This window comes from Hippocampus guttulatus, chromosome 3 (assembly GCF_054856545.1).
Source record: "Hippocampus guttulatus isolate MCC_2025c chromosome 3, RoL_Hgut_1.0, whole genome shotgun sequence".
Lineage (NCBI taxonomy): Eukaryota > Metazoa > Chordata > Actinopteri > Syngnathiformes > Syngnathidae > Hippocampus > Hippocampus guttulatus.
This window is the reverse complement of record NC_141263.1, coordinates 22,705,846-22,733,787: the sequence shown is the minus strand read 5'-3', so window position 1 is coordinate 22,733,787 and position 27,942 is coordinate 22,705,846. Positions and strand designations below refer to the sequence as shown.

The following is a 27,942-nucleotide window of genomic DNA, read 5'->3' as shown; positions in this document are numbered from 1 at the left end:
TAGCAACAAAAATAATCTTACTTTCTTCCGTCTTTCCCTTCAATACACATTTTGTAGGCAATAATTTGTCAGTAAAAATAATACAATACATGCTGATTTATGTAGCGCTTTCACAACAGCGGCAGCTGTAACAAAGCGCTTAATGTAAGTAAAATAACATTTGAAGGGAAAGTCAACAATAATGTAATTCTTTGTCGTAGTTTTTTTTCTAGTTCATTATAGAGAACCCACATAGGCAACTGATTATTTGTATTATTTATTCGAAAAACGTACGTGTGTATTCACGAATTGCAATAATTTTTTTCTGGATCTAAAAGAAGGTAATCAAATATCACATTTACATTTCTAAACAATAGCTTTGAAGCTTTGACGAGAAGGCTTTATGTTTTCGATATTTGTTAAAAAAAGGGCATACCCAAGAAAAAAAATGAGTATAGATTTCATTATACTGGTAGAGTATCTTAATGACAAAGTTGGTATGATGTTATCCGTGTACCTGTATTTGTATCACTTTGTGTGACTTGCACTGCTGCAAAAGTACTTCCTGAATGTCGAGGACCGTTTGCCCAGAGAGGGTCCAGAAAGAGGAAGTCGATCGTTGAATGTTTTACTGTGTGCGCGTGCATAGAGGACGCGTTTCTCAGTGTTCGTTTGCGTGCGTGCGCGCGCGCGTGTATATGAGCACGCCAGTGTCGGTGTTTGTTTGCGTGTGTCAGTGCATGTGTGTGTGACAGTGTAGAATTGTATACTGTATGTCAGCGTGTGTGTATGGGGGGTGGTGTACGTGAGTGCGTACGTGCTAAAGCCTCTGTGTGTGAAACTTTGAAACAGTTTCACTTTGCTACAGATTGAGGAAGAAGAAGAGGAAGCTCCGTCTAAGAAAACAGGCATGAGGCATGTAGACGATGGACCCGCGGCATGAGCATTAAGCTCAGAGCGTCCACTATGACACCATGTCAACTCCTTGCTGATATCCACTGGACCGTGCCGTGTGTTCCAAGAAGGTGACCATGGCCCAGGATCTGGTGCTGAAGCAACGTAGCGAGATCCTTTGTGGTCTATGTGCCAGCGGGTCGCCCGAGCCCCTGGAGAGGGTATTGGATGTCCTCCTGGCCTGCGGGGAGTTTTCGTGGGAGGATTACCACAACGTGCGAGTGCAGGGGAGGCCGCTTCATGCCAACGCCAGGCACCTGCTGGACCTGGTCTACGCCAAGGGGGAGGCCGCGTGCCAGGCCTTCGCCGAGGCAGTCCGGGAGGTCCGGCCTGAAGACCCGGGGCGTGTCACCGGGATGCTTCTGACCCGAAGGCCCACCCTGGTGGCAGAGCTCCAAAGCTGCATGGACGGAGCTCTGGAAGCTCTGCTGGAATCGGGATGCTTCACCCACGAGGACTGTGGAGACGTACGCTTGCCCATACACACACCCTCGCAGCAGGTAGCGCAAACGTTTAGATGCGCACTCATGAAAATGGCACCACAGTGTGTGTGAATGTGGGACGGTGTGAAATTGTCACCCTAAGTTTCCCATTATATGGTTATCAGTGTATTTTTTAAAAAAAAAGTGATGTGTGAGCTTTCTTAAACTGTCATACAAGTGTAAAAAAAAAAAAAAAAAGTTAACCACTGTGTAAATTAACCTTTGTCTCACTCAGGCCAGACGTTTGTTGGATCACGTGAGCTCGAAAGGCGAGTCAGCAGCTAACGTGGTGCTACGCTACATTGAGCAAAAGCAACAGCCTGGGTGCAACCTAAAATCTGAGAAGACCACACCCGAAGGTTTTGTATCATTTCATACAGTACATATCAGCATTCCGTGTTAGTCAGACATGAGTCAGTGTACAGTGACTATGCACTTGGCCCCAGGTCTGTTTACGTCCTTCTTATTCTTATTTGGATTCCAACAGAGTTCAAATGGACTTAGCAGTTACACCACCGTTTTATTTTAATATCAAGCAATATTTTAAAAAAGGGTAACACGGCTCACGTGACAGAGTGGTCATCTCCCATCTCGAAGGTTGTGGGTTCTATTCTCAACCCGTTTTGAAGTGTCCTTGAGCAACATACCGATGCTTTTCTCCCGATGCTGTGTCATCAGGAGGTAAAATGACAAGACAGTGTTTAAGCCTTTCTTCACAACATCGATCCTTGTGTACCTCTCCATTACAGAGCTCCGAATATATCAGAAGAAGTTGCGCAGTTCTGTGTCAGCCCAGTCCAGCTTCCTCAGTACGTACGGAGGAACTGGACACATGTTGCTTGATGACATCTACACTGAAGGCCAGCTGGAGCTGGCTCAGGACTGCAAGGATCAAGGACATCTGGGCTTAGAAGACATCATAGGTACAGCGGGCAATGTGAATCAGGAGGCGGACACGGTCTTGATATCCGGGGATGCCGGCAGTGGTAAGAGCACCTTACTCCAGAGGCTACACCTTCTCTGGGCTCGAGGGGCCACCCTCCCCGAATTCGTCCTCCTCTTCCCTTTCAGCTGTCGTAAGCTGAATTCGGAACTCAATGAGCTGTCGGTCCAAAAGCTACTCTTCCACCACTGCTGCTGGCCCGACCGCGACCAGGACGAGATCTTTCGCTTTATTCTGGACCACCCGCACCTCGTGGTCATTACATTTGACGGTCTTGATGAGCTAAAGCAAAGCTTCTCGGACGAGCGCTGGGTCTGCTGCCCCACGCAGCCCGCCCCCGTGCATGTACTATTGTTCAACTTGCTCCAGGGATCCCTCCTGAAGGGGGTGCGGAAGGTGGTGACCAGTCGTCCGGAGGCCGTGGGTCCAACGTTGAGGAAGCATCTCCGCAAAGAACTCTTCCTTAAAGGCTTCTCCCCCGATGGCATAAACTGTTTTGTCAAGAAACAACACCACGACTCGTCTGTGGCCTCTAAAGTCTTGGCATCCATTCAGGCCAACACAGCTTTATTTGGACTTTGCCACAGTCCCGTCCTTTGCTGGATTGTCTCGCAGTGCCACAAAGAGCTGCTGGGCTGTGGAGATGGGACACCGCAGACCATAACGGACGTGTACCTCATGATCCTGCAGCACTTTTTGCAGCACCAAAACGCTTCGAAGTGTTCCGAGGGAGCCAGTTTGCTTCAGGAGCACCTGGGCGGCATCTTGCATCTGGGTCAACTTGCTTTCCAGGGTGTAGAAGCTTCCTGTTATGTCTTTACTGGCACTGACCTGGAGACCTGCTGTGTTACGGACAAGGAAATCTGTGCGGGCTTCCTCACCCAAAGCAATGAAATGTCATTCCACCAGAGTCTTCAGTACGAATTCCTTCATGTGACCATGCAGTGTTTCTTCGCTGCGCTTTACATTGTTTTGTCCAACAACGCGGACCGCTCCGCTGTAGCTAAGCTGTTTGGGCTGAGGGAGGCCGACTTCAGTAGCACCTGCTTTTGGTCCTGCTTGTCTGTGGACCACCGCCAAGGGCCGGCCGAAAGCCCCAATTCACAAATCACAGCCACTTTCGTCTCCGGTCTCCTTTCCAAGAGACACAGACGCCTATGGCTGCACTGCACCCCGACAACCACCGTGGAGAGGAAAGCGCGACAGGTGGTCCATTGCCTCCACAAAGGCATGCAGAAACACTTCAAGTCCATCCCCCCGCCAGTTCGGGGTGAAAAAAAGAGCATGCACGCCATGCCGAGCTTTGTCTGGCTCATCAAGTGCATCTATGAGATGCGGGAGAGCAATATGGCCGAGGAGGTGTTGAGCCAGTTGGAGGTGGACCACCTGAAGATGACCTACTGTAACATCGGACCCGTGGAGTGCACAGCACTGGCTTACGTGCTCAAGCATCTGAGGAGTCCCGTGGGAATCGAGCTGGACAACAACTCTGTGGGCGACGTGGGTGTTGAGCAGCTCCTTCCCTGTTTGCATATTTGCAAGTCCCTCTAGTGAGTATAAGAAGCTTCCATACGTCATGATCTTGTGATCACATGAATAACGTATCTCCGCCCCTTCAACAGCCTCAGAAATAATAACATCACTGATGAAGGGATTCGAAAACTGGTGGCAAAGGGAATCCAGTGCGACAACTTCCAGAAAATTGCGTAAGCCTTGTCGTAATAATATTACAGTGTAGACTTGCAGGCAGATCTGCCAATATGACCCATCGGAATTAGCTGTTACCGTTATAGTAAATCCTCGTAATGATCATCAAATGTTGACATCACGCTTGGCCCACATTAGATCGTATCCAGATGATGATACTCTAGGCAAAAATGGCTTTTGCATTTAGTCACCGATCTGTCTCAAAACACTTGTTTCAGATTATTTGGGCCAATTCCCCTGTCGGAGTTCACCAAAGTGCCCCTAGATGTCGCCTAAAATGGTTGCATCAATCCGGAATAGCCCACTTCATGTTCAGTTCCAAGCATGGGTCCTTGAAAGTTCGCTTTGTCATGGTAGACATGTTAACTCAATTTTATCTTCACCGGTGAAAATGATTTGGGGCAGATCATTTTTCCAGGGGCCCTCACAGCTCGTTTTCATTGCGCATGCTTGAAATTGACGCCATGCTCCACCCACGTGAGATGCTGTCGTGAAACTGGTGTCAGAGGCATTTTTTTTTTCACGAATGGGCTCTCGTACCCCTTTTTTAATAGTGAATCTCTAAAATGGTCATCAAACGTTGAAACCGCGCTCCATCCACATTAGATGGTGGAGGCAAAAAAACGTCGTTGTTTAAAATCGGTGAATATAATCACGTCTTAACCACTGTGTTCCCTATTAGACTCTTCAACAACAGGCTGACTGACGCTTGTACGCAACACGTTTCTCATCTGCTGAAGACCAAGCAGAATTTCCTCTCTTTGAGGTTTGTGCAGTGTTCACGGTGTGTTTGGGGATGGGTGAAGATTTTGATCACACGATCATCAGTCTTTGTTTGTCCGCCATGTTGGAGATCCAAATTTTAGGACAGGTAGGCTTGAAATGAAAAAATGAGGAGAGGGTCTCGTGTTTTGTTTTGTTTTTTATTTGTTACCTTCATCAGTTGGTGTCAGCTATGTCATAGAATTTCCAGTTTCCTTAGGTGTGCTCAGATGAGGGCTAATACGTTGACAGCTAACTGGGAAACATGACACGATGACAAATTTAAACAACTACAATCAAAATTCCAGAATCTCTCACCATCTAGCCAGGTGTCAAGACAAGCAGAAACAAAACTGAGACTGTTTCACTTCATGACTTGGAATAGTTGGCAGCTTGGCTTAAAATGAAATAGCAGAGACTTTAGCTATAATAGATAGCGGTTAGCATGGATCAAGTCAATTGCCATTTTGGCAATCAAACAATGCTACGCGCGCGCACACACACACACACACACACTGCGGCTGTGACCTGGTGTACATGATGTCACTGGAAATCTCTGTGTGCTCTCCTTCGTTTCAGGCTAGGCAACAACAATATAACATCGGAAGGAGCCAAACAGCTGGCTAAGGGGCTGGAATGCAACCATTCGTTGACCCATTTGGGGTAAGTTAGAGGTCTATATACTAAATGATATACAACAAGATGCATCTTAATTGTGTCATATTGAATTTGTTCAGGCTTTGGGGCAATAAGATTGGCGATTCAGGTGCAGAGGCCATTGCTGGTGCTCTGGAGGGCAGCAAAACGTTAGCATGGCTAAGGTATTATTTTCTGTTCTCAGGTCAAATGCATTGTCAATACAGCTTGCATTCAACAATGCAGAACCGAATGTGAAAATGTGTTGGTTGGATTGTCCGTACGCGAGATGGCCACTTCCTGTTTTGTGGCTGATAACGAAAGACCATACCATTGTTGTGTACGGGATGGGGGAATTAACTCAAAAGATTAAAAAAAAAACAAAGATGATAATAGAGAATTGGGTGAAAGGTGTGGGCCTGAAACAACACAGCAATGTTGAATTCCTTTCAAATAATATCTATTTAAATATGGGTCCCTTAAGGGTATATTCTACTCCCAACTATACTTGTGCGTGTCGTGCACCACTCACAAAAATCAGATCACACGCTAGCAAAGAGAGATTTGAAGTGGAATTGTCGTAGAAACGATGCCTTGCTCAAGGTTTCCTCGACAGAAGGCAACAAACATCTCTCCAACAAGAAGTTGCCGTTTTTAAATTTTTGTCCAAAGTGAGAATTGAACCTGACTTGACAATGTAACTACCCGCTATATTTTTCTAATGACAGTTTGGTGGGCAATGGCGTGGGCAGCGCCGGAGCTCGTGCCCTGGCCAAGATGCTCAATAGTGGCACATCACTGGAGGACCTGTGGTAAGTTTAGCTTTCTTGCGCAAGTGCTCCACCCTTCAACTCATTCCTCTTCCTCTTCTTCACTGTACAAGGTTAACCGAAAACTGCATCACCAGAGAGGGAGTGGATTGTTTAGTTCAAGCTCTGGAGCATAACAAGCGTATCAAGTCAGTATGGTGAGCGCATAAACACTGTTTGTACTCTATGACCTATGCTAGGGATGGTGAGCTTTTTTATTGTAATAACCCAATTAATTTATTCTCATGCTTTGTTGTAGCGAGTGAAATCATGCTCATAAATACCATGAATTCTTTGGTAGTTTCACACCAGCTGCCCTTTTTTGACACAATTCAGACTTTTTGTCTGGACTTGGGACCGGCCGTGGCTGGTTAATGAACCTTTTCCGTCTTCATGAATAGCATCATGTACCACTACAATATGTGTGCAATAAACTAAATATTTAATAAAATAGAGACTTTGATGTGCACAAGTCTTTATTTCAATTACAAATTCAAATGTTAAAATTTGAGCAAACCTAATTATTGAATCAACTGTTTTTTAAATGTATGTGTAAAATGTCCCTATTTTTTTCATTTTATTAACAATCAAAAATGGCAAATGTTGAAGCAAAATTTTTTAATTTACGTTTTTTTAATTGAGTATTTTCAATAGATTACATTTTTTAAAATATATTTATGTTATCAATCATTGTTTTTTTTTTTTTTATTGTCCAAAGTCTTGGGACTTACTGGGTTAACCTGGAACCTCGGGTATCGTATTTCGTACCATATCATCAGGAAACGTGTGTTGGTTTGACAATAAAATTCCTTGATTCCTTTAATGTGTGACTCGCTACCGGTGAGCTAAAAGCGAGTCGACCTTGCTCACCGGCCACACTTTGCTCATCCTCGTCCTATGCAGCCGATGCAAGCTCCTTGCAATTGATGATGCATTTGTTTTGCAGGTTGAGGAACAATCACCTGAGCCCTGAGGAGGTGGAAGAGATGACATGTCGTGAATCAAGACTCATCTTCTGATGCTTTAAAAAAAAAAAGATATATATAAATATGTATTTATCAAAATGACAACAAATGTGATAACTTTGCTTACCTAGTCTTTACACTTATGCATGTAGTGTAGATGGAAGATGGACTAGTTTATTTATTGACGTAAAATGTGTTTTTGCTTTTTTTTTCCAGTGGTGATGTGACGAAATACAATGTCATATTACATCGTATTATCAGTACAGTTGCCTTTACTCTTGATAGAATATATGAAGATACTGTATTGCCCTACTTCATCTCCTATTCTTCTATTGTCCATTGGAAATAAATCTGGGAATACAATACTGTAGACCATATTAATTCAACTGCAGAGACTGTGGGGTTTTTTTTCGTCCTAATTATTTGTATTGCTCTCAAAGAGCATGAACACATTCAGCAGAAATAATGTAATAAATACAATTTACAACAAGGGGAACGCTGGTCGAAATATCTATAAGCAAAATATAAACTGTTGAGTGTGTGGCCTTTTATTCAGAAATTACAGAATATTTATACTTAAGAACATATTATATATTTTTTGCAAATTATTGTATTTTTATGTATGCCTTCATATTCTTCTATTTTTTATATTTATATGAAATTGTTCTTTTCCAGCTCAGGCGCTTGTGAAGCTACGATGCACCCTAACTACGCAGTTTCACTCTCAATGGGGAACCCCTACTAGACTTGTATAGAAAAAAACTTCAGCCAATCGGCACCCGAGAAAAAAGGCTCTGCCAATTAGTAAGCCTCGTTTTGATGACGTTTGCACAAGGTTTCGTGAGGTCGTCTCATGTAAATAACATAGCTTAAATACACCCGCAACGTAATGCTGTCTCAATTTTGAAATACATTTGTAAATCTATATCTGTATTCTAAATGTCGTTCTTGTGTCGTAGACCACGGCGGTCCCCCGTCGACTTGTTTGCTGTCGGGCAGCCACTTTACCTCACTTTAGTCTGATTACTCAGTGCATAGCCGGTTGGGTAGCTGTTAGCATATTAGCATTATCTCGCCGTTTAGGTAAGCAGAGGTGACCAGAGGTTCGGGCTTGATTTTTCAGACCTCGCCCCGAATTGGAATAATGGCTGTAGTGACATGACACGTTAACCGAAAGCCCCTCAACTAACGCCGAAAAAGGTAAGACGCTGTGTCGTTGACGTTTTCTTTGGTGAGAATGACCCGCGGGAGGTGAGTGCTGGCTGGCTGGGCTAACGCTTTCGAAGCTGAGGGCCCGGCTGTCATTTCGGCTAACTAAACTGGTCTCATTTACCGTGACGCACGATAATGTCATGAAGCTTTGATGTTATATTTACGGGGTTTATCAAACAAAAAGTCTCAAGTCATTCGTCACTACTCAAGTCGGATATGGCGTGCTCACTTTCGACTTCATGTCTGAGGGGAAGTCCACTGTCTAGCTGTATCTAATTATTATTTTTCTAGCGTATTCAAATGAGCAGTTCCGAGCAATTAAACAAAAATCGTACCAATATTCCCAACTAGGTGTTTATATATTTAACTGCAGAGACAACCAGTCGTCTTAAAGGGGTAAGGCCACACATGTGAAGACAAATACGCCACTACGCCGTTGCAACCCGACTATCGACGTGCCTACGTGGCGGCCATGTTGGAAGGGACAACATTCTCATCAATGGCCATGTATTGACATTGAAAATAAATCATAATCTGCTTTTTTCTTAACCGATTTTTACAAAGTTTACATTTTTGACAATGCCAGAATTTGTGCCACCAATTCAGAATATTTTGGGGAAAAAGGCCCATAAATTTAATTTACCTGTGAAACGTATTCTCGGTTCCCTTGTCGTAATTGTTTGAGTTGAGTGCAAATATATGAACACAACAATGTGCCGGCATTCTTTGTTTTTGTTTTTCTGACCGCTCATACATATGGAATGGCCTGAGGTCGGTTCCCCTCCTAACTTAACGTCGCCATAGGCATGCAGGTCAAAGACACATCATGTTAAATAAAATTATGTTCTTATCTATTTGTAAATCAGTCACACATTGATGAAGGTGATTTTACAGATGATAACACAGAGAGAACCCTTTCTATTTGTAATTTCATAACTAACTTAGCAACATGAGAATATCTCAAATCAGTTTGAATATCATTTCAAATTCATCTTACAACATTACCCTTTTTTTGCAAGTGATTTTGATGCTGACAAAATGCAATGGGAGTGCTCGTATGCATTCACATGTGGCTAAGACTCTCTGCAATTTCCACAAACAACTCAGGCCAAACATACTGTCGCTCCTCCACAACATACAAATATGTACTTGACCCCAATTAACGAGGCCCCAACCGATAATGGATTTTTTTAGACTGCTTCCGATATCTGACGGGGAAAAAAACTGCCAACACTGATTAATTAAATAAATATAGAATGGGTAAACTTACTTTTTTGTTTGGTCCCTTATGGCATACCACAAGAAAGATATGACTTACAGGCACTGCAGTTGTACAGTACTACGATCTTTAGTATTCGATCACAACAGAGAGGAATATTCAAGTACAAAAATATGCATAACAAGCATGAGCTGATTAATTTATCTTTGCATTTAGCGCACAAATATTTGCCGTATATAAGCAGCATACTAATTTATGGAAGATACCCTTTTAACGTTAAATTACATTTCTCACACTCCATTTTTTTACTTGGTGTGATGGCTTCAAAATAAAAACCGATGCCTTTCACAGATGTCAAAACGTCATCTTTTATAGCGTTAAATGAACTATGTACAGAGAGATTGTTGAACTGAAATAGTTAAAGATTTCGACATGGTGGGGGAACAAGAATGTGTCTGTTTTGTTCGAGATGATTAACTGACACTCCAGTTGAGGCCATTACTTGGGTAAATGTGTTTTGCAGACTCCAGTTGCTGTGATGCTGCCCTTGTTGCCTCGCATGCAGCCATGAGCTCGGTCCTGTGGAGCCAGGAGAAGCCCAGCGGGGGCTTCAGGGATGACTGGCACTTCTACATGGTGGTGAAGGAGTGCACGGTGGAGAAGCCCTCCCAGAAAACTCTGTGGATCCCACGCGGCAGCCTAGGCCAGGCGTGCCAGGAGCGCAACAGCCTGGGCCGCACGCTCCCGCCGTGCAAGGGCAAAAAGAGCCTGCGCATTCTAGACCAGACCAATGTGGTGCTGAGCCTGGATGAGCGCGACATCCTGGAGATCGACGAGAAGCTGGCTGAACTGCTCTTTCCCATCACTAACTGCGAGGAACGTCACGCCCTGCTGTGCAACAAGTCCCGGCTGGAGCGTGTACGTGACATCGACTGTGGCTCCAAGGTCCGCGTCCAGCTGCGCTCTGGCGATGAGCCGCTGCCCGGCGTGGTGCGCTTCAAGGGCTCGCTGCTGCCTGACAGAGCCCTCTCCGGAATCCTGTTTGGAGTGGAGCTCTTGGTAAGAACCATTTCATCTGTTTTCCTCTGGTTCTATTTACCCACACTGTGTCTTGATAAAGCCATTGTTGGCATTGCCTACAACTTTAACCATGCCATGTCTCAACGATACTAAATTTCGGTTTTATGTGTGTAGTACTGAATGTTGTCCTTTGACATTTAATTAATTTTATTCCAATAATAAAATCTCAAAAATGTTCAGTTTATCATTTATTGTCCCAATATATTCATTATGATAAATGACAAAACATGAATTTAAAACAAATGAGCAAAAGAGGATTAAGAAAATCATGGCATAACAAGAAATAAAGAAGAAATAAAGTATAAATAATGCAATGCATTAACCATTAGACAATGCAAAGAAAAGTTCTTTGCAATGAACTGTACAAGGAACTAAATGAAACTGTAGTACAGAGAATAAATATTCATTGTATTAGTGCTTGTTTGTCTTTGTTGTCTGTGCATTTGTTTTTCAAGAACACGATGAGTTCAGTAAAAAGAGGCTTCCTCTGCAATTGGCTTGTAACCAGTTCAGGGTGTGTACTCCGCCTCCTGCCCAAAGACGGCTGGGATAGGCTCCAGCATGCCCGCGACCCTTGTGAGGAAAATGTAAGGGTGGATGTAAAAAGAAGCTTTCATTTGAGTATAAATGTTTCTGGTGGCACGGTCGGCGACTAGTTAGCACATCCGCCTCTCGGTGCAGAGATGCAGGATTCGATTCCAGCTCCGGCCTTTCTAGGAGTGAGCGAGCGCAGATGATTGTTTGTCTATGTGTGCCCTGCGATTGGCTGGCATACAGTTCAGGGCGTACCCCGCCTGCCTGAAGACAGCTGAGATAGGCTCTAGCACGCCCGCGACCCTCGTGAGGCTGAGTGGATCAGAAAATGGATCGGTAGGTGTTTCTATGTTTAACTGGATGACCTGAAAATTGAGGTGGGGTGTGCATCAGACACAGAGGCCATAATTTGGGACTAATGCAGCGACTCGTAGCAGATCTCAAAATGATGCAGTGCACCACTGTAAAGTACAGCCAGAATAAGAAGGAAGCTTTTGAGCGAGTATATCTCTGACAGCATCAAACAAAAATGACCTATCTTTCGAAAGACAGAATTTTTAACCCAGGCCTTGTATTGGCTCTAATTTGATGGTGTGCCTTGTACTCAAAATAAAACTACAAATAAAATGAGAAGTGATGTTAGCGAGAATTTGCTAAACCAGCGCCGTTTGTTATCCCACATTCGAGAAACCACAATAAATAAGTACATTGTAGCACTGCATGACCCAGAGCTGTTTTGACTGACAGCAATGAGAATATTTCCACGACACCAATGCAACTCGCTGTCAAACATAACCGCTTGCACTGTGGCACATGTTCGCAGAGGCGACAAACACGCGCGCACACAAAGGTTTTCTTATTTCAGCACAATGTTGTTTCTATTCTGCGGCGCTCAGCTGAGTGGGCCGATGGCAGCGCTCGAGCGCTCAGGCTGCTGCTCAGTATAAATAAACACCTCGGTTCAGGTTCTTGGGTTCACACTTTTCGCCCCTGGCGGAAGGCTGAGTGACGAGAGTTTGACAAAAGAAATAAAGCATACATTTTCAAACATTCATAACATGTAATGTTACAAGTGCACCTCACTAGAACTCCTTTCGTCCAGCATGGAGTAATGATTTTTTTTGCACTTTTGTAACACTTTTCTTTTCCCCTTGAATAATTGTGAAAAATTAAAATCTGCATAAAATGTCTTATTTTGATTAAACAAAAAGCTGGTCTGCTTTCATGCCGGACTACAGCAGTCTGTTAATGTTTATTGTTGAGAGTTTAAATTCAGAGATTTGGACACTTTTCGTTAAACAGTGTCTCCAAACATTTAATTGAGTATCGAAACATTAAATATTCAATTAATTGTTGCACCTTGACCTGACTGTTTGATAACAGGCAGAAATTCTGAATGGTTTACTCACATTTTCAGAAATGAGCAGCTCACAAACTATTGATTTGACTGTTTAATTTTGCACTTGACCGATAAGCAGGCACTCTAAAGAATCAGCCATTGCCATCCAAGCAATTTAAAATAAATTTGACAAAATATGTCCCCGATAATTTTACTTAAAGCATTGTCGGTACAGTTAAAGGTTTTATCTTGGCTACAGTTCCCATCTTCAGTCAGATCTCATTTTTACTTTTCTTCCTCCTTCAGGAGGAGGGTCGAGGCCAGGGCTTCACAGAGGGTTCCTTCCAGGGCCGCCAGCTGTTCCGCTGTGAGGAGGAATGCGGCGTGTTCGTGGCCCTGGACAAGCTGGAGCTCTGGGAGGACGATGATGACGACGACGACATGGGTGACCTGGAATCAGATCATGTCACCCTGGTTGAGGAGGACCAGGACTACCCACCGCTGGAGATCAACTCCAGAGTCCTAGTCCAGACCCGGGAGGGACCTGAAAGAGGCACTATCATTTTTTGTGATTTACTGCCTGGTAACGAGAGGCTGGGCTACTATGTGGGGGTTGACATGGTAAGTACCTGGGCCTTTATTTAGCTATTTGTCATTGACTCCATTTTCAACATTTCCCCCCCAAACAATGACCTTTGCTTCATTTCCTTCAAATAGATGGGAGACTATTTTAACAGATATAACAAAGTAGCGAACATTTCCATTACCAAAACATGAAGTCTCACGTGGCTGCCATTTTGTCCTGTACTGCCGCTTGCTGCTCAATTCTTATTCCACAAAGCCAATGTGCATCGGAATACTGTGTGTAAATTAGTGGGGAAACTTGGAACATATTGCAAAAAAAATGTTGGACATGACTTTCGCTTTAAGCAATGGATTTAGCCAATGGTTCAGTTAGAAGATGTAGACACTGATCACAGTACACTTAATGGAGTGCTTTTTTGTTTTAGGGGAATGGGTGGAACAGATTAATGACATTTCCATTCATTTCAATGTGAAAATATGTTTTCAGTTAATAGTCTTGAGTTACCAGCATGTTCACGGAAGAAATATGAATTGTGTCTCAATTCAGCACTGAATATTTATTTTGTTGTGTGTTTGTTACCTTTATTTTTTTTTTTCACTAACCATTGTGACATCTCATATCCAATTATTGGTTTATTACCCCAAATACCACAGCATATGTGGCACCCGTAAAGATGATGTTTTGACAATTTCTGTTTAATATGACACTTTCCCATTCCCTTTTATTAATGTATATATATATATATATATAAGGGCGGCCCGGTAGTCCAGTGGTTAGCACGTCGACTTCACAATGCAGAGGTACCGGGTTCGATTCCAGCTCCGGCCTCCCTGTGTGGAGTTTGCATGTTCTCCCCGGGCCTGCGTGGGTTTTCTCCGGGTACTCCGGTTTCCTCCCACATTCCAAAAACATGCATGGCAGGCTGATTGAACGCTCTAAATTGTCCCTAGGTGTGAATGTGAGCGTGGATGGTTGTTCGTCTCTGTGTGCCCTGCGATTGGCTGGCAACCGATTCAGGGTGTCCCCCGCCTACTGCCCGAAGACAGCTGGGATAGGCTCCAGCACCCCCGTGACCCTAGTGAGGATCAAGCGGTTCGGAAAATGGATGGATGGATGGATGACAGCAACAAAATTACACATTTTTAAAGACCACGTTGTTTATGGTGACAAGGTCTACAGCACAGCATTGGACAAACTACGGCCTGCATCTCACATACGGCCCACTTCATTCTTTCATCCAGCCCACCATTGTCCAGACCCCTATATTTGTTTCATTCATTTTATCCACTCTGACTCTCTAATAATGACTCAAATGTATTTGTCATATTAATGTTACAGTTCCTTTATCTAAATAAATGATCTCTTATAGATTTATTGTTAATGATAACAATATTAGATTGAGCAAAAAATTAATATTCTAATATGTATAAATTATTGTATGAGAAAAAAAGAAATTATTTAATGTCCACATTTTATTTTTTTCTTTATTTCACCTCTTTTTCAAATGACATGGCTCATCTGTCCATTAGAAAAACAATATACGGATGTCCCTTAAAGTTTGCACACCACGGGGAAAAAAAAAGAAATACATTTTTTTATTTCTTTTTATATGTAAGATTTTCCAACAAGCAATTGTTAGATTATTTTATTGCGTCGTGCCTTTTTCTGTATCACAGTTCATTTGCGTGTTTAGGGAATATATTCTTGTTGCCAAGGATCAGCGTAGCCGGTAGCTATGACTACTGTTGTCAGGTTGGGAGTGCTGTTGTGGTTGTAGGTAGATTGTAACGGCGGCATTTGACTGCTGATTGTTAGCAGCGGTGGCAAGCCCACGCCGCGCATCACATCCACTGCCCACACCAAGACGAGGAGGGAGTCACGCTCTGGCGGGGTTGGGGGCGGGGGTCTCAGAGTGGTATGACCTGATAGCCCGACGAGAGGGAAAGTAGGCAGCTAATTGGGAGATCGCTGCTCTTGCCCAGCCTCGCCTTGCTTTCTCGCGAGCTTGCGCTTACGCCGCTGGAGCGCTGCGCTGGATTGCAAACTGTGAGGCGGAAGAATAGCTCGGTTGTACTAGCAGGAGGGATTACAGCTCTAAGGAGGATATGTATCAGAGCGGGCTGCTTATGTGAGGATGATGAACAACTGGGTTATCACCATGCAAGCGTGTTAGATCTAGTGCTGGACTAGACCTGGAAGGGTTATACACTTCTCATGGCTCCAACTCTTGCAGGACAATCCAATCGGCGAGTGGGACGGTATGTTTGACGGGAAGCTGCTGTGTAACTTTGCCAGTTTGGAGCACACTCAACTTGTCCCCATCTGTGACGTAATGCCAGGTGAGCTGCCGCCCCATGTGAGAAATGTCTCTCGATGCTGCCAACAGAGAGTGTTTTGTCCTGATGCCTCGCTTGTTTTCTCAGACAAAATAGTCAAGCTCTTTGTTCACCACATTGCGTTTTGATGTCTTTATGTGCACCAGAAAGATGCCATCGCTGTTCTGATTCTCTCGCTTTCAGTCAACAAATAAACCGGCTCCAAAAACTTAGCCTTGTCACCACGTAAAGACTTATTTTTCCTAAACAGAATAAATTCTCTTCTCACTCTCTCAACAAAAGAACTTTGAGCTAGTTTGCATAGAAAGACAAAACCACCACCATTGTACTGTAAGTGGAACTTAAACACTAGTCAAACAGCCTCCTGTAAATAGAAAGGGACAATTTATTGTTGCCTCTTAGGAGTTCCTGCCTACCCATCAAGTTTGAGATTAAATAACCAAGTAAATCTTTTAAGTCTGAATTTTGCCAAATTGTCACGTAACAGTGTTGTTAATTTAGATAATACCGCCCCCACAATGTGTTTCCCTGCCTATGTCTTGACAGCAGTGCTGAGTGAAGATCCGCCACAAAAGCACTGTAATGTTGAAACCAAAAGTGAAGCACAGTGGCAGTGTTCGCGCAGATGACAGCAAGCTCACAGTCATACCAGCATTTTCAAATAAACAGCATATACTTGAATATCCAGTAAAGTTGTTTATGTAGTTGTGGGTTTGATCCCAAAAAACAAAAGAACTGAACCCATGCTGTTCTTGTAATTCTTTACCCTTTGGGTGTTTTCAAAATGCCACTTTTAACACACCACAAACCTTCACTTTAATATGGTTCGTAGGTGAGGAAACCATTTCCTCAAAAACAACAGCTTGTAGGCAGAATTCACCTGGAGAGCTTGTGCACGTTAGCTCAATGTCCTAGGTGTCACCAATGTTGAATGTTTGTTTTGGTCCACGCAGAATATTCCATGCAGGACCAAAGGCTGCAAAAGCACACCTTTGCTTCCAGAGGCAACAGCAACGACAAGTCGTCCTCTGGCCAAAGCAAACCGAAGAGCAAAGGTACTCCAAAACGGACATTTTCTATGATTTTTATTGTTTTCATTTTAGCTGCTCTCTGGTTGTCAACAACAATGTTGCAAAGATGCATTTTATTTCAGAAGGGTAATACATAGGTTCTAATCATTTTCAGCAATATATATATTTTTTTCAGTAGAAACCAACTTTTTGAAACAGCTCTGTCAGAACAATGTATGCTTCACTCCTACATCGAAATGCAGCGGAACCTCTGAGAACAGAAAAATCTGGAAAAAAAAAATCCCATTGGAAATAATGAAAATAGAAATAATCTGTTCCAAGGTCAAATCGTCACCATCAACCTGTCAGAACATTTAAAAGTTGGGCTTGGTGATTTGATCTATTCAATAGAATTTATTTGTCAGGACTAGAGATAATAATAATAATAATAATAATAATAATACATTTTATTTAAAAGCACCTTTCATGCCACCCAAGGACAGTGTTCAGACAATAAGGAAATACAATGTAAAAATAGATATGAGAAATATTATATAAAAACAGGGCATAAAATCACAATACATAGGAAATGAAAGAATTATGTATTGTAGGCAGTCCTGAATAGGTGTGTTTTTAGACGAGACTCGAAAGTGGAGAGAGGTGTACAGTTTTGGAGGTCCGGAGGTAGATTGTTCCAGAGCTTCCAGATACACGGAAATTAAAATTCTTGCTGAAACTGGAGACCGAAAATGAGGAACTGAAGGCTGAAACACACATATCTTCACTTGGATCATACTCTGCTCTTTGTGCAATTTGACTAAATGCGAGCTCTATGGTTCTTTGAGTGATGCACACTCTTTCACATGCGGTACTGACAAGCACATTTGGAAAAGTTTTGCCGCACATCGTCTCGTCCTCTCGGGAACATTTTCGACTTACCCGACTTACAGTGTTATACAATCGTTTTTCTTTGAAATTAAGTTACCGGTACATTTCGATTAATTGCCCCATCATACTTCAGAGGTTCAACTGTTTGAGAAATCCCTGCTGCATCTACAATAATTTGCTCTCAACATTCTTTTTCTTTTGCATCTTCTTTGATGATGAATGATCATGAGGTCATTTCACTGATCCACTGTTGCAAACACAATGTCACGGTGCAGACATGCCCACACGTGTACACGAGTGCAACACACACACGGACGTGCACACACTTGCGGGCACACACTTTTCTATTTATTATGCATCTGTGTTGTGGTGTACTTGTGTTATTTCCAGGATTAGCTCATCAGTGTGGCAGTAGGAGCAAGTCAGAGTTTTACTATACTTTAAATGGCAGCTCTGTTGACCCCCCAGTGCAGTCCAAATCCAAAAGCACATGGTACATTGACGAAGGTAAAAGGCGGCCACTCGTTGAACGTTCCCTGTCTTGCTGGCAAGCTCCTGTTTCCAAACAAGCATCTCTTTGGCTTTTTCCAGAAAGGTGTTTGTAATTTTCCGTAACGTATGAGCTTGATAAGTATTTGTATATCCACAAAGACTGTAAGGGGTAGTCGTATTTTACTCAATTGCAAATAAGGACAGGCATCTATTTTTTGTGAAGATTTATTTTTTGGGGAATGATAAACAATGTTATTGGTATTATTGTTCAACATTAAAATAGACTATTATAGGGAAATCCTTCGAGTATACAGTACACCCCCTACAAATCATGGTTGTGTGTACATACCTTGGTTGTAAGGCAGCAGATTGGTTCACATTGGGTCCAGTAAGGGAGAAAAATGCGAAACAAAACTGCTTTTCTTTTGTGTGAAACAAAAAAATAAACCAACTGCTAGCAGGGAGTTCTCCCTCTAATAAAATATTCTCAAAAATGAATTCCACGTTATAATTACATGTACGACAATATTGTTACATTTATAAGCATTTAATTTTTTTCCTTTTTTTGGAAAGTGCGACACGAATTGTAAATGAAGACTAGTGTAACAGTAACTGTTTGGGCACTCTAAATTGTCATGCTATAAAAACACAGCTCTATTATAAATTCGACTAATTGAATTTGAATTTCTGCCAAGAGTGTATTGCTATAATACCCGTGTGTAATCAACAAAATCTGACAGATTACCACACTTTTTTTTTCCTAATGTGATTTGGGATGTGTTCAGTGAGCTGTTTATTTTTATTTCTGTGCCCTTGTTTATCGAAATAAGAGATTATGCCACTATTTGAGAAAATACCGGAGAAACTGAGAACTTGATCGATATTCCCAATTGACACAAACGTCATTGCAACGTGGGGCTTTCATGGAACTTGTTCAATATTTACATATTGTGAAATGCGCTCGCTTTATGTGGCGACACGAAATCATACTATTCCATTCACGTAGGCTGCAACACGCTCAGTCAGTCGCAGTAGCTTGCCACCAAGACCTTCCCAGCCGTCCCGTCCCCTTAATCACCATTGTTCGCGTCACATTCCACTTGCATGGTGAGATCGGTGTTGATGAAAAGGCTTTTATTAATGCTCAGTGCTGCAGATTAATCCATAACTGCTGAAATATTTATAAGATAAACTATTTAGTGGCCAAAGCATTTGTAAAAGTCTGATGTCAGAGCTGCACATTGTCTTGTTCCTGTATTTGCATTGGTGTTGGGATTTCCCCCCCCCCCCCCCCCCCCTAGATTACCCATACTTTCCAGAGAAGTTCAGTCCTTTATGTCATGATGTCATGTGTCGATTTGATGACGTGTTTTTCATTTCATAAATGCCTTGTCTCAGTGTGGCAACAAGTGTTCTTTTGCATCTATTCTCACCGACATTATAATGTAGACCTCTAATCTGAATGTCAGCAGTGACTCACAAACAGGTGGTGACCTCCTTAAATTGTTGACTTGAATTATGAATCACAGTTTAGTGACTTATCTCGCACGTTCTCATTAGCATATTTGAACCGCCGATGCGGAAGAGTGCTGCTTTTTTAATTCAATCTTCATTAGGGCGGTGTACATTTTGAGTTGGACTGTTATGTACTGAACAGTTAAAGCCTCATCGTTCTACATACAGTGGAGGATGCTTTTGCTTAATGCTGCAAATGACACACTAAAGTGCCAAAAGACAGAATAAGGGTCAAATTACCCAACTAGCATGTTCTTGAAATTTGGGAGGAAGCCAGAATACATGGTGAAATCCCACGTTAGCTTGGCGAGAACGTGCAGCACTCAGACAGGAAGGCAGTGAGCCGAAGAGCCGAACCATATACCTGCCCAACATGGTCATCATAATGCAAACCAGCTGCCAGGGTGCATGACATTCTCCAGTCACCTCCAGATAGTGTTAAAGAGCATCACAACGGCAACTCATCTCAGACATGGAATTTATCATCTTTGTTTTCCGTTTACTGTATCATGTAGTTGTCAATTGTAAAATGAGGTTCCAATGTTGCTTCGTTGCCTCCTTTTACATTGAATGTCTTCTGTCTGTCCTTCAGTTGGGGAGGACCCTGCAAAGTCTCTCACCGAAACCCCCCCCGACTTCAACCAGTCGCCCCCGCCCATTAGGGCGCCGCCGACCGCTTCGTTGGCGAGTGACAACAAGTTCCACTCGCTGCCCTTCAGTCTGAACCGCAAGAGCGGGACCATTGACAACATGAGCCAGGGCCCGCTTTCCCTGTCCGTCCAGTCGGTAATGGGGGAGCAGGCTGATGCCCCCTCGCCCACCGCCCCATCTTCGCCGCGCCCAGCAACACCTACTCGGGGGCAGCCAGGTCTTGAGGTGGGCTCCCTGGTTGAGGTGAAAGAGAATCCCCCTCTATGCGGTGTCATCCGCTGGGTGGGTCTCCCTCCAGGCTTGTTGGAGCCACTGGCTGGGCTGGAGCTGGTGAGAACACATAGCAACACCATTGGGATAGACCATCGGTGGGCATAGTACAGCATGAGTGAGAATATCAATCAACAACAGTTATGGGAAAAAAAAGCTGCATGCAGTATTATTGACACAACACACACACACACATACAAAATTAAGTGCATAATTTATGTACATGTTGTGACTAGATATTTTTTTTAACTTCATCTATGTGTTTTTAAAATCATGTCTTCCATGAGCACACACAATTTATCCCAAGTACTCATTGCGTGGCTGTACTTTTTTCCAAAACATATTTCAGGAAGAGGAGTGCCCAGGTTGCACCGACGGCACCTTCAAAGGTACACGCTACTTCAGCTGTCCGCCTAAAAAGGCCCTCTTCGTGAAGCTCAAGTGCTGTCGGCCCGACTCCCGCTTCCCATCGCTGCATCACTCTTCCAACCCCATTGAGCGCTGTAACTCTATTGGTGAGTCATCCATTTAGCCATCCATCCATCCATTTTCTGATCCGCTTTATCCTCACAAGGGATCGCGGGGGTGCTGGAGCCTTATCCCAGCTGTCCTCAGGCAGCACGCGGGGGACACCCAAAATTGGTTGCCAGCCAATCGTAGGGCACAAATAGACGAACAACCATGCGCTCTCACTCACACCTAGGGACAATTTAGAGTGTTCAATCAGCCTGCCATGCATGTTTTTGGAATGTGGGAGGAAACCGGAGTACCCGGAGAAAACCCACACAGGCACGGGGAGAACATGCAAACTCCACACAGGAAGGTCGGAGCTGGGATCCAACCCACGACCTCTGCACTGTGAGGTCGACGCGCTAACCACTGGACCACCGGGCCGCCTCATCCATTTATCTTCAGTGCTAATCTGAGCCTTTTCCACCTGATTTAGGCACAATAGGGTGACACAGCCAACAGGGTAATTTCTCGTCTTTGGAGGTAGTATCCGAAGCCCCTTTCACACTGCCTGTATAAGCCTTTTTCCCCAGTCGTCTTGTGTGAAAGAGACTATAGAGAGAGACAGGCAACCCATTCATTCATGCTCACATTGACAGCCATGGACGATTTAAGCCACTTTTTCTCCACACAGTGAGTACATTTTGGTTTGGATCAGGTAAATCCTGATTAAGCAGCACAATAGTGATTCTGTTGCCAGCGATGTAAATTACATGACATCACTTCATACCACCTAAACGGCATGTGACATGGGCCATTCTTTTTTGTGTCCTTCCTGTTCAATTAGTTCTATTGTAACTCTGGAAAAGAGAGATACTTCCCTGTCCAGTAAACGGACAATCAGGGCGTCTACAGTAATCATGCTTAGCGCAGCACTAAAATGAGATTTGGTTTGGGTTGGATTGAATATTATGAAGAGCAATACTGGAATGAATCGCCCCTTTAGGTGAACACGAGGGTTAAGGTCTTCCATGAACCTAATATACATAAAAAGGAGGGTCTTCGTTCACTCTGGTCTCCACGTGACACTTCTCATGGTTAGGAATGGCGCACAGTTACCGGAAAAAGGTTTTGCAGCAGCGTAAAAATACATTGTTACGTATTTAAAGAAAGCATGCTCTGTTTCCGCCCTATTTCCTGGTTGTGATTCTCTTAAAAAGTATTTTTCAGACAGATATACTCTGTAATTGCAAACATTTTCTGGCATAGACATGAGAGTAAAAAAGATGTGAGAGCACCAAGTAAGCCATCTTGTAACTGTGTCCCTTCACACAGCGTTCGGGGGCTACTTAAGCGAAATTGTACACGAGAACACGCCGCCCCGCAGTGAGACGGATGGCCTCGATGTCATGGTAGGCAAGAAGAAAGGCATCCAGGGTCACTACAACTCGTGCTACTTGGATTCGACCCTCTTCTGGTCAGCACCCCTTTTTTTGTATTTCACACCAACCCTTCATTTATTCTTTGGATTTATGTCATATTTATTGGCGATGGCGCACATGCTTGTTCAACGGCAGTGCCCTGAGGCAGAGCTTGATTAGTAAATTGTTTTGACTTTGGCTGTTATACCGCCAAAGGGTTTTCACACCAAACCACACAGAACCTTATGCTTTAAGATTTAATTGGTACTGTACAGAAATAATAAAAGCTTATGTTAGATTCTGAGGGGATTGCATGTCTAATGTGACATTGTATGTATCACATCAGGCTTTACTGAGTATTAGTTGATTTATTGATAATTTTGTACTGTCAAAACAGCAATACTGAATACGTTGTGCAGTCTCTTTTCCTTCAGCTCTGTACTGGACACAGTTCTGCTGAGGCCGCGCTCAAAGACCGATGTGGAGTATTACAGAGAAACCCAAGAACTGTTACGCACTGAGATAGTCAACCCGCTGCGCATGTGAGTGTGATGAGCAAAGGTTTCTTTTTGCCTATTGTTATCCAGACAATCAAATGATTCCGGTTCTCACTCAGACATGGGTATGTGTGCGCCACCAAAGTGATGAAACTCAGGAGGATCCTGGAGAAAGTAGAAGCTGCGTCTGGGTTCACCTCTGAAGAAAAAGGTCAGGTCTTAACATCTGTGCATACGTTTACTCTTCGGATTCTCCTCTTCCTTATTGAGTCACATCTTGTACTGCAGATCCAGAGGAGTTCCTCAATATACTGTTCCATCACATACTGCGGGTGGACCCTTTGCTCAAACTAAGGTAAGTGTTGCTGAGCTTGGGCTCCACCTAGTGGCATGAACGTTGTTTCTATATCTCAGTAGACACTGATGAAATGCAAGCTCATAGTAGAAGAAGGTGGCAGCTGAGAGACATAGTCGCTTAATCTTATCATATTAATTGTACAGGTCAGCGGGACAGAAGGTGCAGGACTGTTACTTTTACCAGATCTTTATGGACAAAAAAGACAAGGTTGACGTTCCCACCATTCAGCAGCTCCTGGAGTGGTCTTTCATCAACAGTGACCTCAAGTTTGCAGAGGTGAGTCTTCCAAAAATTTTGGCTAAGTTGGATCAATGTTACGTAACCTTGTTCGACTTGTGTAACTATGGTTGAGTGGGAAGAATACTCGGGGGAAAGCGCGCCGCAACAGATTCTTATCATTACATCACTTACCGCCAACAGCCGTAAGTAACCTCAGTGCACATAGTGTGATGCATGCGTACAAATGTCCTTTTGTTACCACCATGATTGCTAATAGTAAATTGTTGTTCCAACTTAAATTCCGATCAAGCTTTACATACTGTATCATAATATTGACTGTGTATCGTAAATTATTATTGCCTAGCTTTCTTTCAACGTAGCTAAGTTCCCATTCTCATCTCATTTAACTGTCACGCTAGCAAAATATGTATTTTCTCTCCTGTATTGGAGAATATAAAGTTGATTTCAGTTAAACAAACGAAAGAGAAAAAAAAGGTCTTGATGTGGTCAGACACACCCAGAATCTTATTTCCAGCTACCCCCACATAAATTGGGTTTCAGACCGCTGATCTGAATTGCATTCAAGTGTAATCGCGAGCGCGAATGATTGTTTGGGTGTACTCCACCTACTGCCCCAAAGACAGCTGGGATAATCTCCAGCACACCCGTGACCCCAGTGAGGATAAGCGGTTCGGATAATGGATGGAAGGATGGCTGTTAATTTGTATGTGTACAAATATCAAAACACTACATGTTAGCATTAATACTGGCAAAGGCGTGAGAAGTCTCGCTCTACTTGAGATGTCAACATGGGATATCGTGGTTGTCTTTGACCATTTATTTCTGGTGCCTTTGTCCCTTGTGCAACGATCAGTCAGGATGGCAATGGGGGCGGAGGAGCAAGTGGAAGCATTTTCCCACTGATAGAGTCGTCTGTGTCCGAGTCGCGTTTTCCCATCAGTGGATCTCACTACTATGTGGTCTTAAATGCCGCAGCCCTACACGACACATCCTAGATGTAAAGCAGCCTCCCTCGCTGATCAGATATCTGCTTCAAACAAGAAACGCAGCATGCGAGACAGATTGGTCATGCGTGTTGTAATCGTAAACACCCCTCCGTTCTGGCTGGTGTTGCTTTTGTGCAGGATGATAATAAGCTCTTGCTCTCCTCTGTTTTTGTTGGCCCTTAGGCTCCCTCCTGCCTTATCATCCAGATGCCCCGCTTTGGCAAGGACTTCAAAATGTTTAACAAGATTTTCCCTTCACTGGAATTAGACATCACAGATCTTCTGGAAGACAGTGAGTTAGAGCCAAGTGATTTTGTGTGCGTGTGCGCGTGCGCGTCTTCTTCTCGATCAATTCCTGTCCTGCCGTCTTTCTGTTTACTTTGTAATGAAACTCCAAAGTTGTCACAACCCAAATGAAACAGTCTGCACACACACATACACATGCACAAGGGTGAATGCCAAATCCACTATTTTTAAATTTAAAAAAAAATTTTTTATTAACCATCCAGCTCCCAGAGAATGCCGCATCTGCGGAGGCCTGGCCCTCTTTGAGTGCAGAGACTGCTACGATGACGGCGACATCACGGCGGGCAAGATTAAGCAGTTCTGCGAAAAGTGCAATACGCAGGTAAATAACATGCGTCGTAATACTCACATGGCTACTTGCTCTTCTTGGGCTCGATTTACAGTGCATGATTACAGTGATGCAGTTCCCATTTTTATTTGCTCTCAAGCGACAAGTGAAATATGTGTCAACGCTTGGAATCTGATATCTTCAGATTGGAATAAAATGTGGATAAAAATCTGATCTCGAACCATTGTGAGTACACTGTAAACATGTAGATTGGGTATACTGCATATATGCTAGCCTGATTTTATCAGGCTATATTTCCTGTCGGTGACGTTGTACATGCCCAAGAAACACAAATAAACATAACAAAAAAACAAACAAATGCTGTACATCTAAATGACATTCAACTTAGACAATCAATTATAGTCTCCATATAATACATTATAGGTGTGTTCCTCATTAAATAAGCAACAATGAGATGGTGGCTCATGGAGTAATGTGGACATTACTCTTAGTTAAATCAATTGGGGGAAGAGTCAGCTCAGGCCAATGAAACTCTGTGACCTTTAATACTTCTATTATTTATATCTTCTTAGTCACCTCTGTTATAGTTGCTGCAAAGTGTTGCTTGTGGAGTTACTGTTGTGCAATTTGCTTTGCTGCGTATGTACACCGTAGTGGACTTGAATTAAATCGGTCCAACCATGCCTGTTAAAATGGATTGGCCATGTGATGGCGCCAAATACAAAGAAATAAGGGTGGTGTAGATGTCGCGGCTGCATTTGATTTGATATTACACTTTACTAACAAAAGTAGCTAAATGATTTTATTTCTTGTGGTCTTAATCTGTATTTATCTGCAAATCTCATATTTGACTTTGAGTTTATAAAATGAAGATCCTAAATTATCTTTAAGAATTATCCATCCAGCCATCCATTTTGTATGCCGCCTCCTCATTAGGTTTCACAGGTGTACTGTAGCCTATACACTATATTATTAAATATATGATATAAGAAGAAAAAACAAATAAACATGTAAACAAAAATATATTAAATCAATCTTAAAATTGGAAAATATTGCGATTTACATTGAGCCAATATAACCCACTCTTCCTTTTTTTTATTTTATTTTTTTTGGTGAATGAGAGGTCTTGAATTTGATCCAACAGGTCTTACATTTGGCTTTCTTAATCCTGCAGCGACACCGTTTGTGTTAATGAATTTCTGTTGGCTTCTGTGGTGGTCGCTCACTCGTACTCCATTCAGGTTCACCTTCACCCGAGGAGAAAAAGTCACCGGCACGGCAAGCTGTGCGTCCCCAAGGAGCTGCAAGAAGGCGGCGGACGCCAGGCCACGTTCCCACGCCAGACGATGGAGCTGTTTGCCGTGCTGTGCATTGAGACCAGTCACTACGTGGCCTTCGTGAAGTACGGCAGCGCCGCCTCCACCTGGCTCTTTTTCGACAGCATGGCCGACCGAGACGGTAAGCTGCGGTTCTGACGCTTATCAACCTTTTATGATACGCTGGAGTGGAATTTTACTGTTGTATATGTTCGTTGCTCCATGTACAGCACTTTGTATGCGGCGATGGCTGTCTGAAAGTGCTCTATAAATACAGTTGAGTTGAGTATTTATTTTTACTGTTGCTAGAATAGTGAATAGTGTGACAGCAATTGATATAATAGCAATGTGACCATAAAACCTGAGAAACTAATTACTAAAACAAATAAACTGTAAATAACTTATTATTGTTATTGCCATGATTGTATTCATATTTTAATTATGTTAGTATTGATAAACAGGTGACTCATTGGAAAACCATTTGAGATTAATAATGTTTTTAATATTACGGTATATATAATACATAATATATTATTTTTGAAAATGCTGCATTGCATCTGAAAAAAGTACTCTGAACACATTTTGTAGAGCACAGTTATGTTGCTTACCAAATAGAAATACAGTGCTAGTCATAGTTAATCTAACTTATTGTTGCCTAATAGCACATTTTACTGTTGTCATTTTAAACGTATTGGGAAAAAAAATTGGGTTATTCAACATTTTGTTCAAAAATTCCTAGGTAACTGTAGTATTAGGCCAGTGTTTTATGTACTAAACTAATTTGTTTCCAATTAAAATCACTTAAATAAGATAAAACTAAAGAAAAAATATACAATCACAATAAAATAATATAATTATGAGATGTACATAATCAACCATTTTTTTATTATAAATAAAAAGAAATCTTAGTTGTCATATCACTGGAGGAGGAGAATGAAAAAAGAGAGTCCAATTTTTTTTTTAATCTATATTTTTATTTGTTTATTTGCAAGCAATTAAAAGTGGCTTTCGCTCCATGTCTCCACCGGTTCAAAGAGCAGTGTCTGCATTTTGTTGCTCACCCAACTTTTGAGTCACACCATCACAACAGTGCCATGGAAATTAGATGAAGATTTACAAACACATTCAACAATGTTCTTCATTCTGATCCCGCATATGCTCCGGCAGGAGGACAGAACGGCTTCAACATTCCGCAGGTGTCGCCGTGCCCCGAGGTGGAGGCCTACCTGAAGATGACGCCCGAGGAGCTGCACGCGCTCGACCCCAAGAGCATTCAAGGCCAGGCCCGACGGCTGCTGTGCGACGCCTACATGTGCATGTACCAGAGCCCTACCATGAGCTTGTACAAGTAGCCCTCACCTCGCCACATGAAACACCCTCCATCCTCTCCGTCGTCATCCTCCTCCAGCCCTGCGGCCACTACGCCACGCCCCTCCCTCCCTCAGGGCTGCAGACTTCCCAGAAAGACCCACAATGAAAAATAAACTAAACAGAAGAAAGGCTTGCCGAGTTTGGAGTTAACCCTCGCCACTCCTGTCAAGATGTGTGTGTGTGTGTGTGTGTGTGTGCGTGGGTGGGTGGGGGGGTGTGCTTTATTTGCACTGTGCTTTCGTTCAAGTGTTCTGTTCTTCATATCATCCTACATAGATTCTCCTTATCGCTCAGCCGAGCCTTTGCAAGGCTCAAGAAGGATTTAAAAGATGGAGCAAA

At 43.0% G+C, this 27,942-nt stretch overlaps 2 protein-coding genes across 3 annotated transcripts; both read left to right on the top strand.

Moving 5' to 3' along the window:
- Positions 1–604: 604 nt before the first annotated feature.
- nod2 (nucleotide-binding oligomerization domain containing 2) lies at positions 605–7,623 on the top strand. The gene is made up of 10 exons (XM_086107461.1): positions 605–1,433; positions 1,651–1,774; positions 2,165–3,908; positions 3,981–4,064; positions 4,748–4,831; positions 5,407–5,490; positions 5,565–5,648; positions 6,192–6,275; positions 6,347–6,430; positions 7,219–7,623. Exons 1-10 carry the CDS (start codon positions 1,011–1,013, stop codon positions 7,289–7,291), a joined length of 2,868 nt encoding a protein of 955 aa, XP_085963587.1. The 5' UTR covers positions 605–1,010; the 3' UTR covers positions 7,292–7,623.
- A 460-nt stretch (positions 7,624–8,083) lies between these two features.
- On the top strand, positions 8,084–27,741 carry cyld (cylindromatosis (turban tumor syndrome)). Of its 2 annotated transcripts, XM_086107459.1 has the most exons (17): positions 8,084–8,437; positions 10,192–10,727; positions 12,928–13,242; positions 15,441–15,546; positions 16,497–16,598; positions 17,832–17,948; positions 20,041–20,429; positions 20,719–20,884; positions 22,155–22,296; positions 22,660–22,782; positions 22,857–22,948; positions 23,026–23,092; positions 23,239–23,371; positions 24,505–24,613; positions 24,831–24,949; positions 26,158–26,374; positions 27,400–27,741. In XM_086107459.1, the coding sequence occupies exons 2-17, from the start codon at positions 10,236–10,238 to the stop codon at positions 27,582–27,584; spliced, it is 2,874 nt and encodes a 957-aa protein (XP_085963585.1). In that variant the 5' UTR covers positions 8,084–8,437; positions 10,192–10,235; the 3' UTR covers positions 27,585–27,741. The 2 variants fall into 2 exon arrangements, with proteins under 2 accessions (XP_085963585.1, XP_085963586.1); XM_086107460.1 differs by lacking the exon at positions 17,832–17,948.
- The last annotated feature ends 201 nt before the right edge of the window (positions 27,742–27,942 follow it).

Coding starts and splice junctions, on each gene's coding strand:
- cyld (XM_086107459.1), top strand. CDS start 10,236: ATGAGCTCGGTCCTGTGGAGCCAGGAGAAGCCCAGCGGGGGCTTCAGG. Junction 10,728..12,927: donor TGTTTGGAGTGGAGCTCTTG/GTAAGAACCATT, acceptor TTCCTCCTTCAG/GAGGAGGGTCGAGGCCAGGG. Junction 22,783..22,856: donor ATAGTCAACCCGCTGCGCAT/GTGAGTGTGATG, acceptor GTTCTCACTCAG/ACATGGGTATGTGTGCGCCA.
- nod2 (XM_086107461.1), top strand. CDS start 1,011: ATGGCCCAGGATCTGGTGCTGAAGCAACGTAGCGAGATCCTTTGTGGT. Junction 4,832..5,406: donor CAGAATTTCCTCTCTTTGAG/GTTTGTGCAGTG, acceptor CCTTCGTTTCAG/GCTAGGCAACAACAATATAA. Junction 5,649..6,191: donor AAAACGTTAGCATGGCTAAG/GTATTATTTTCT, acceptor TTCTAATGACAG/TTTGGTGGGCAATGGCGTGG.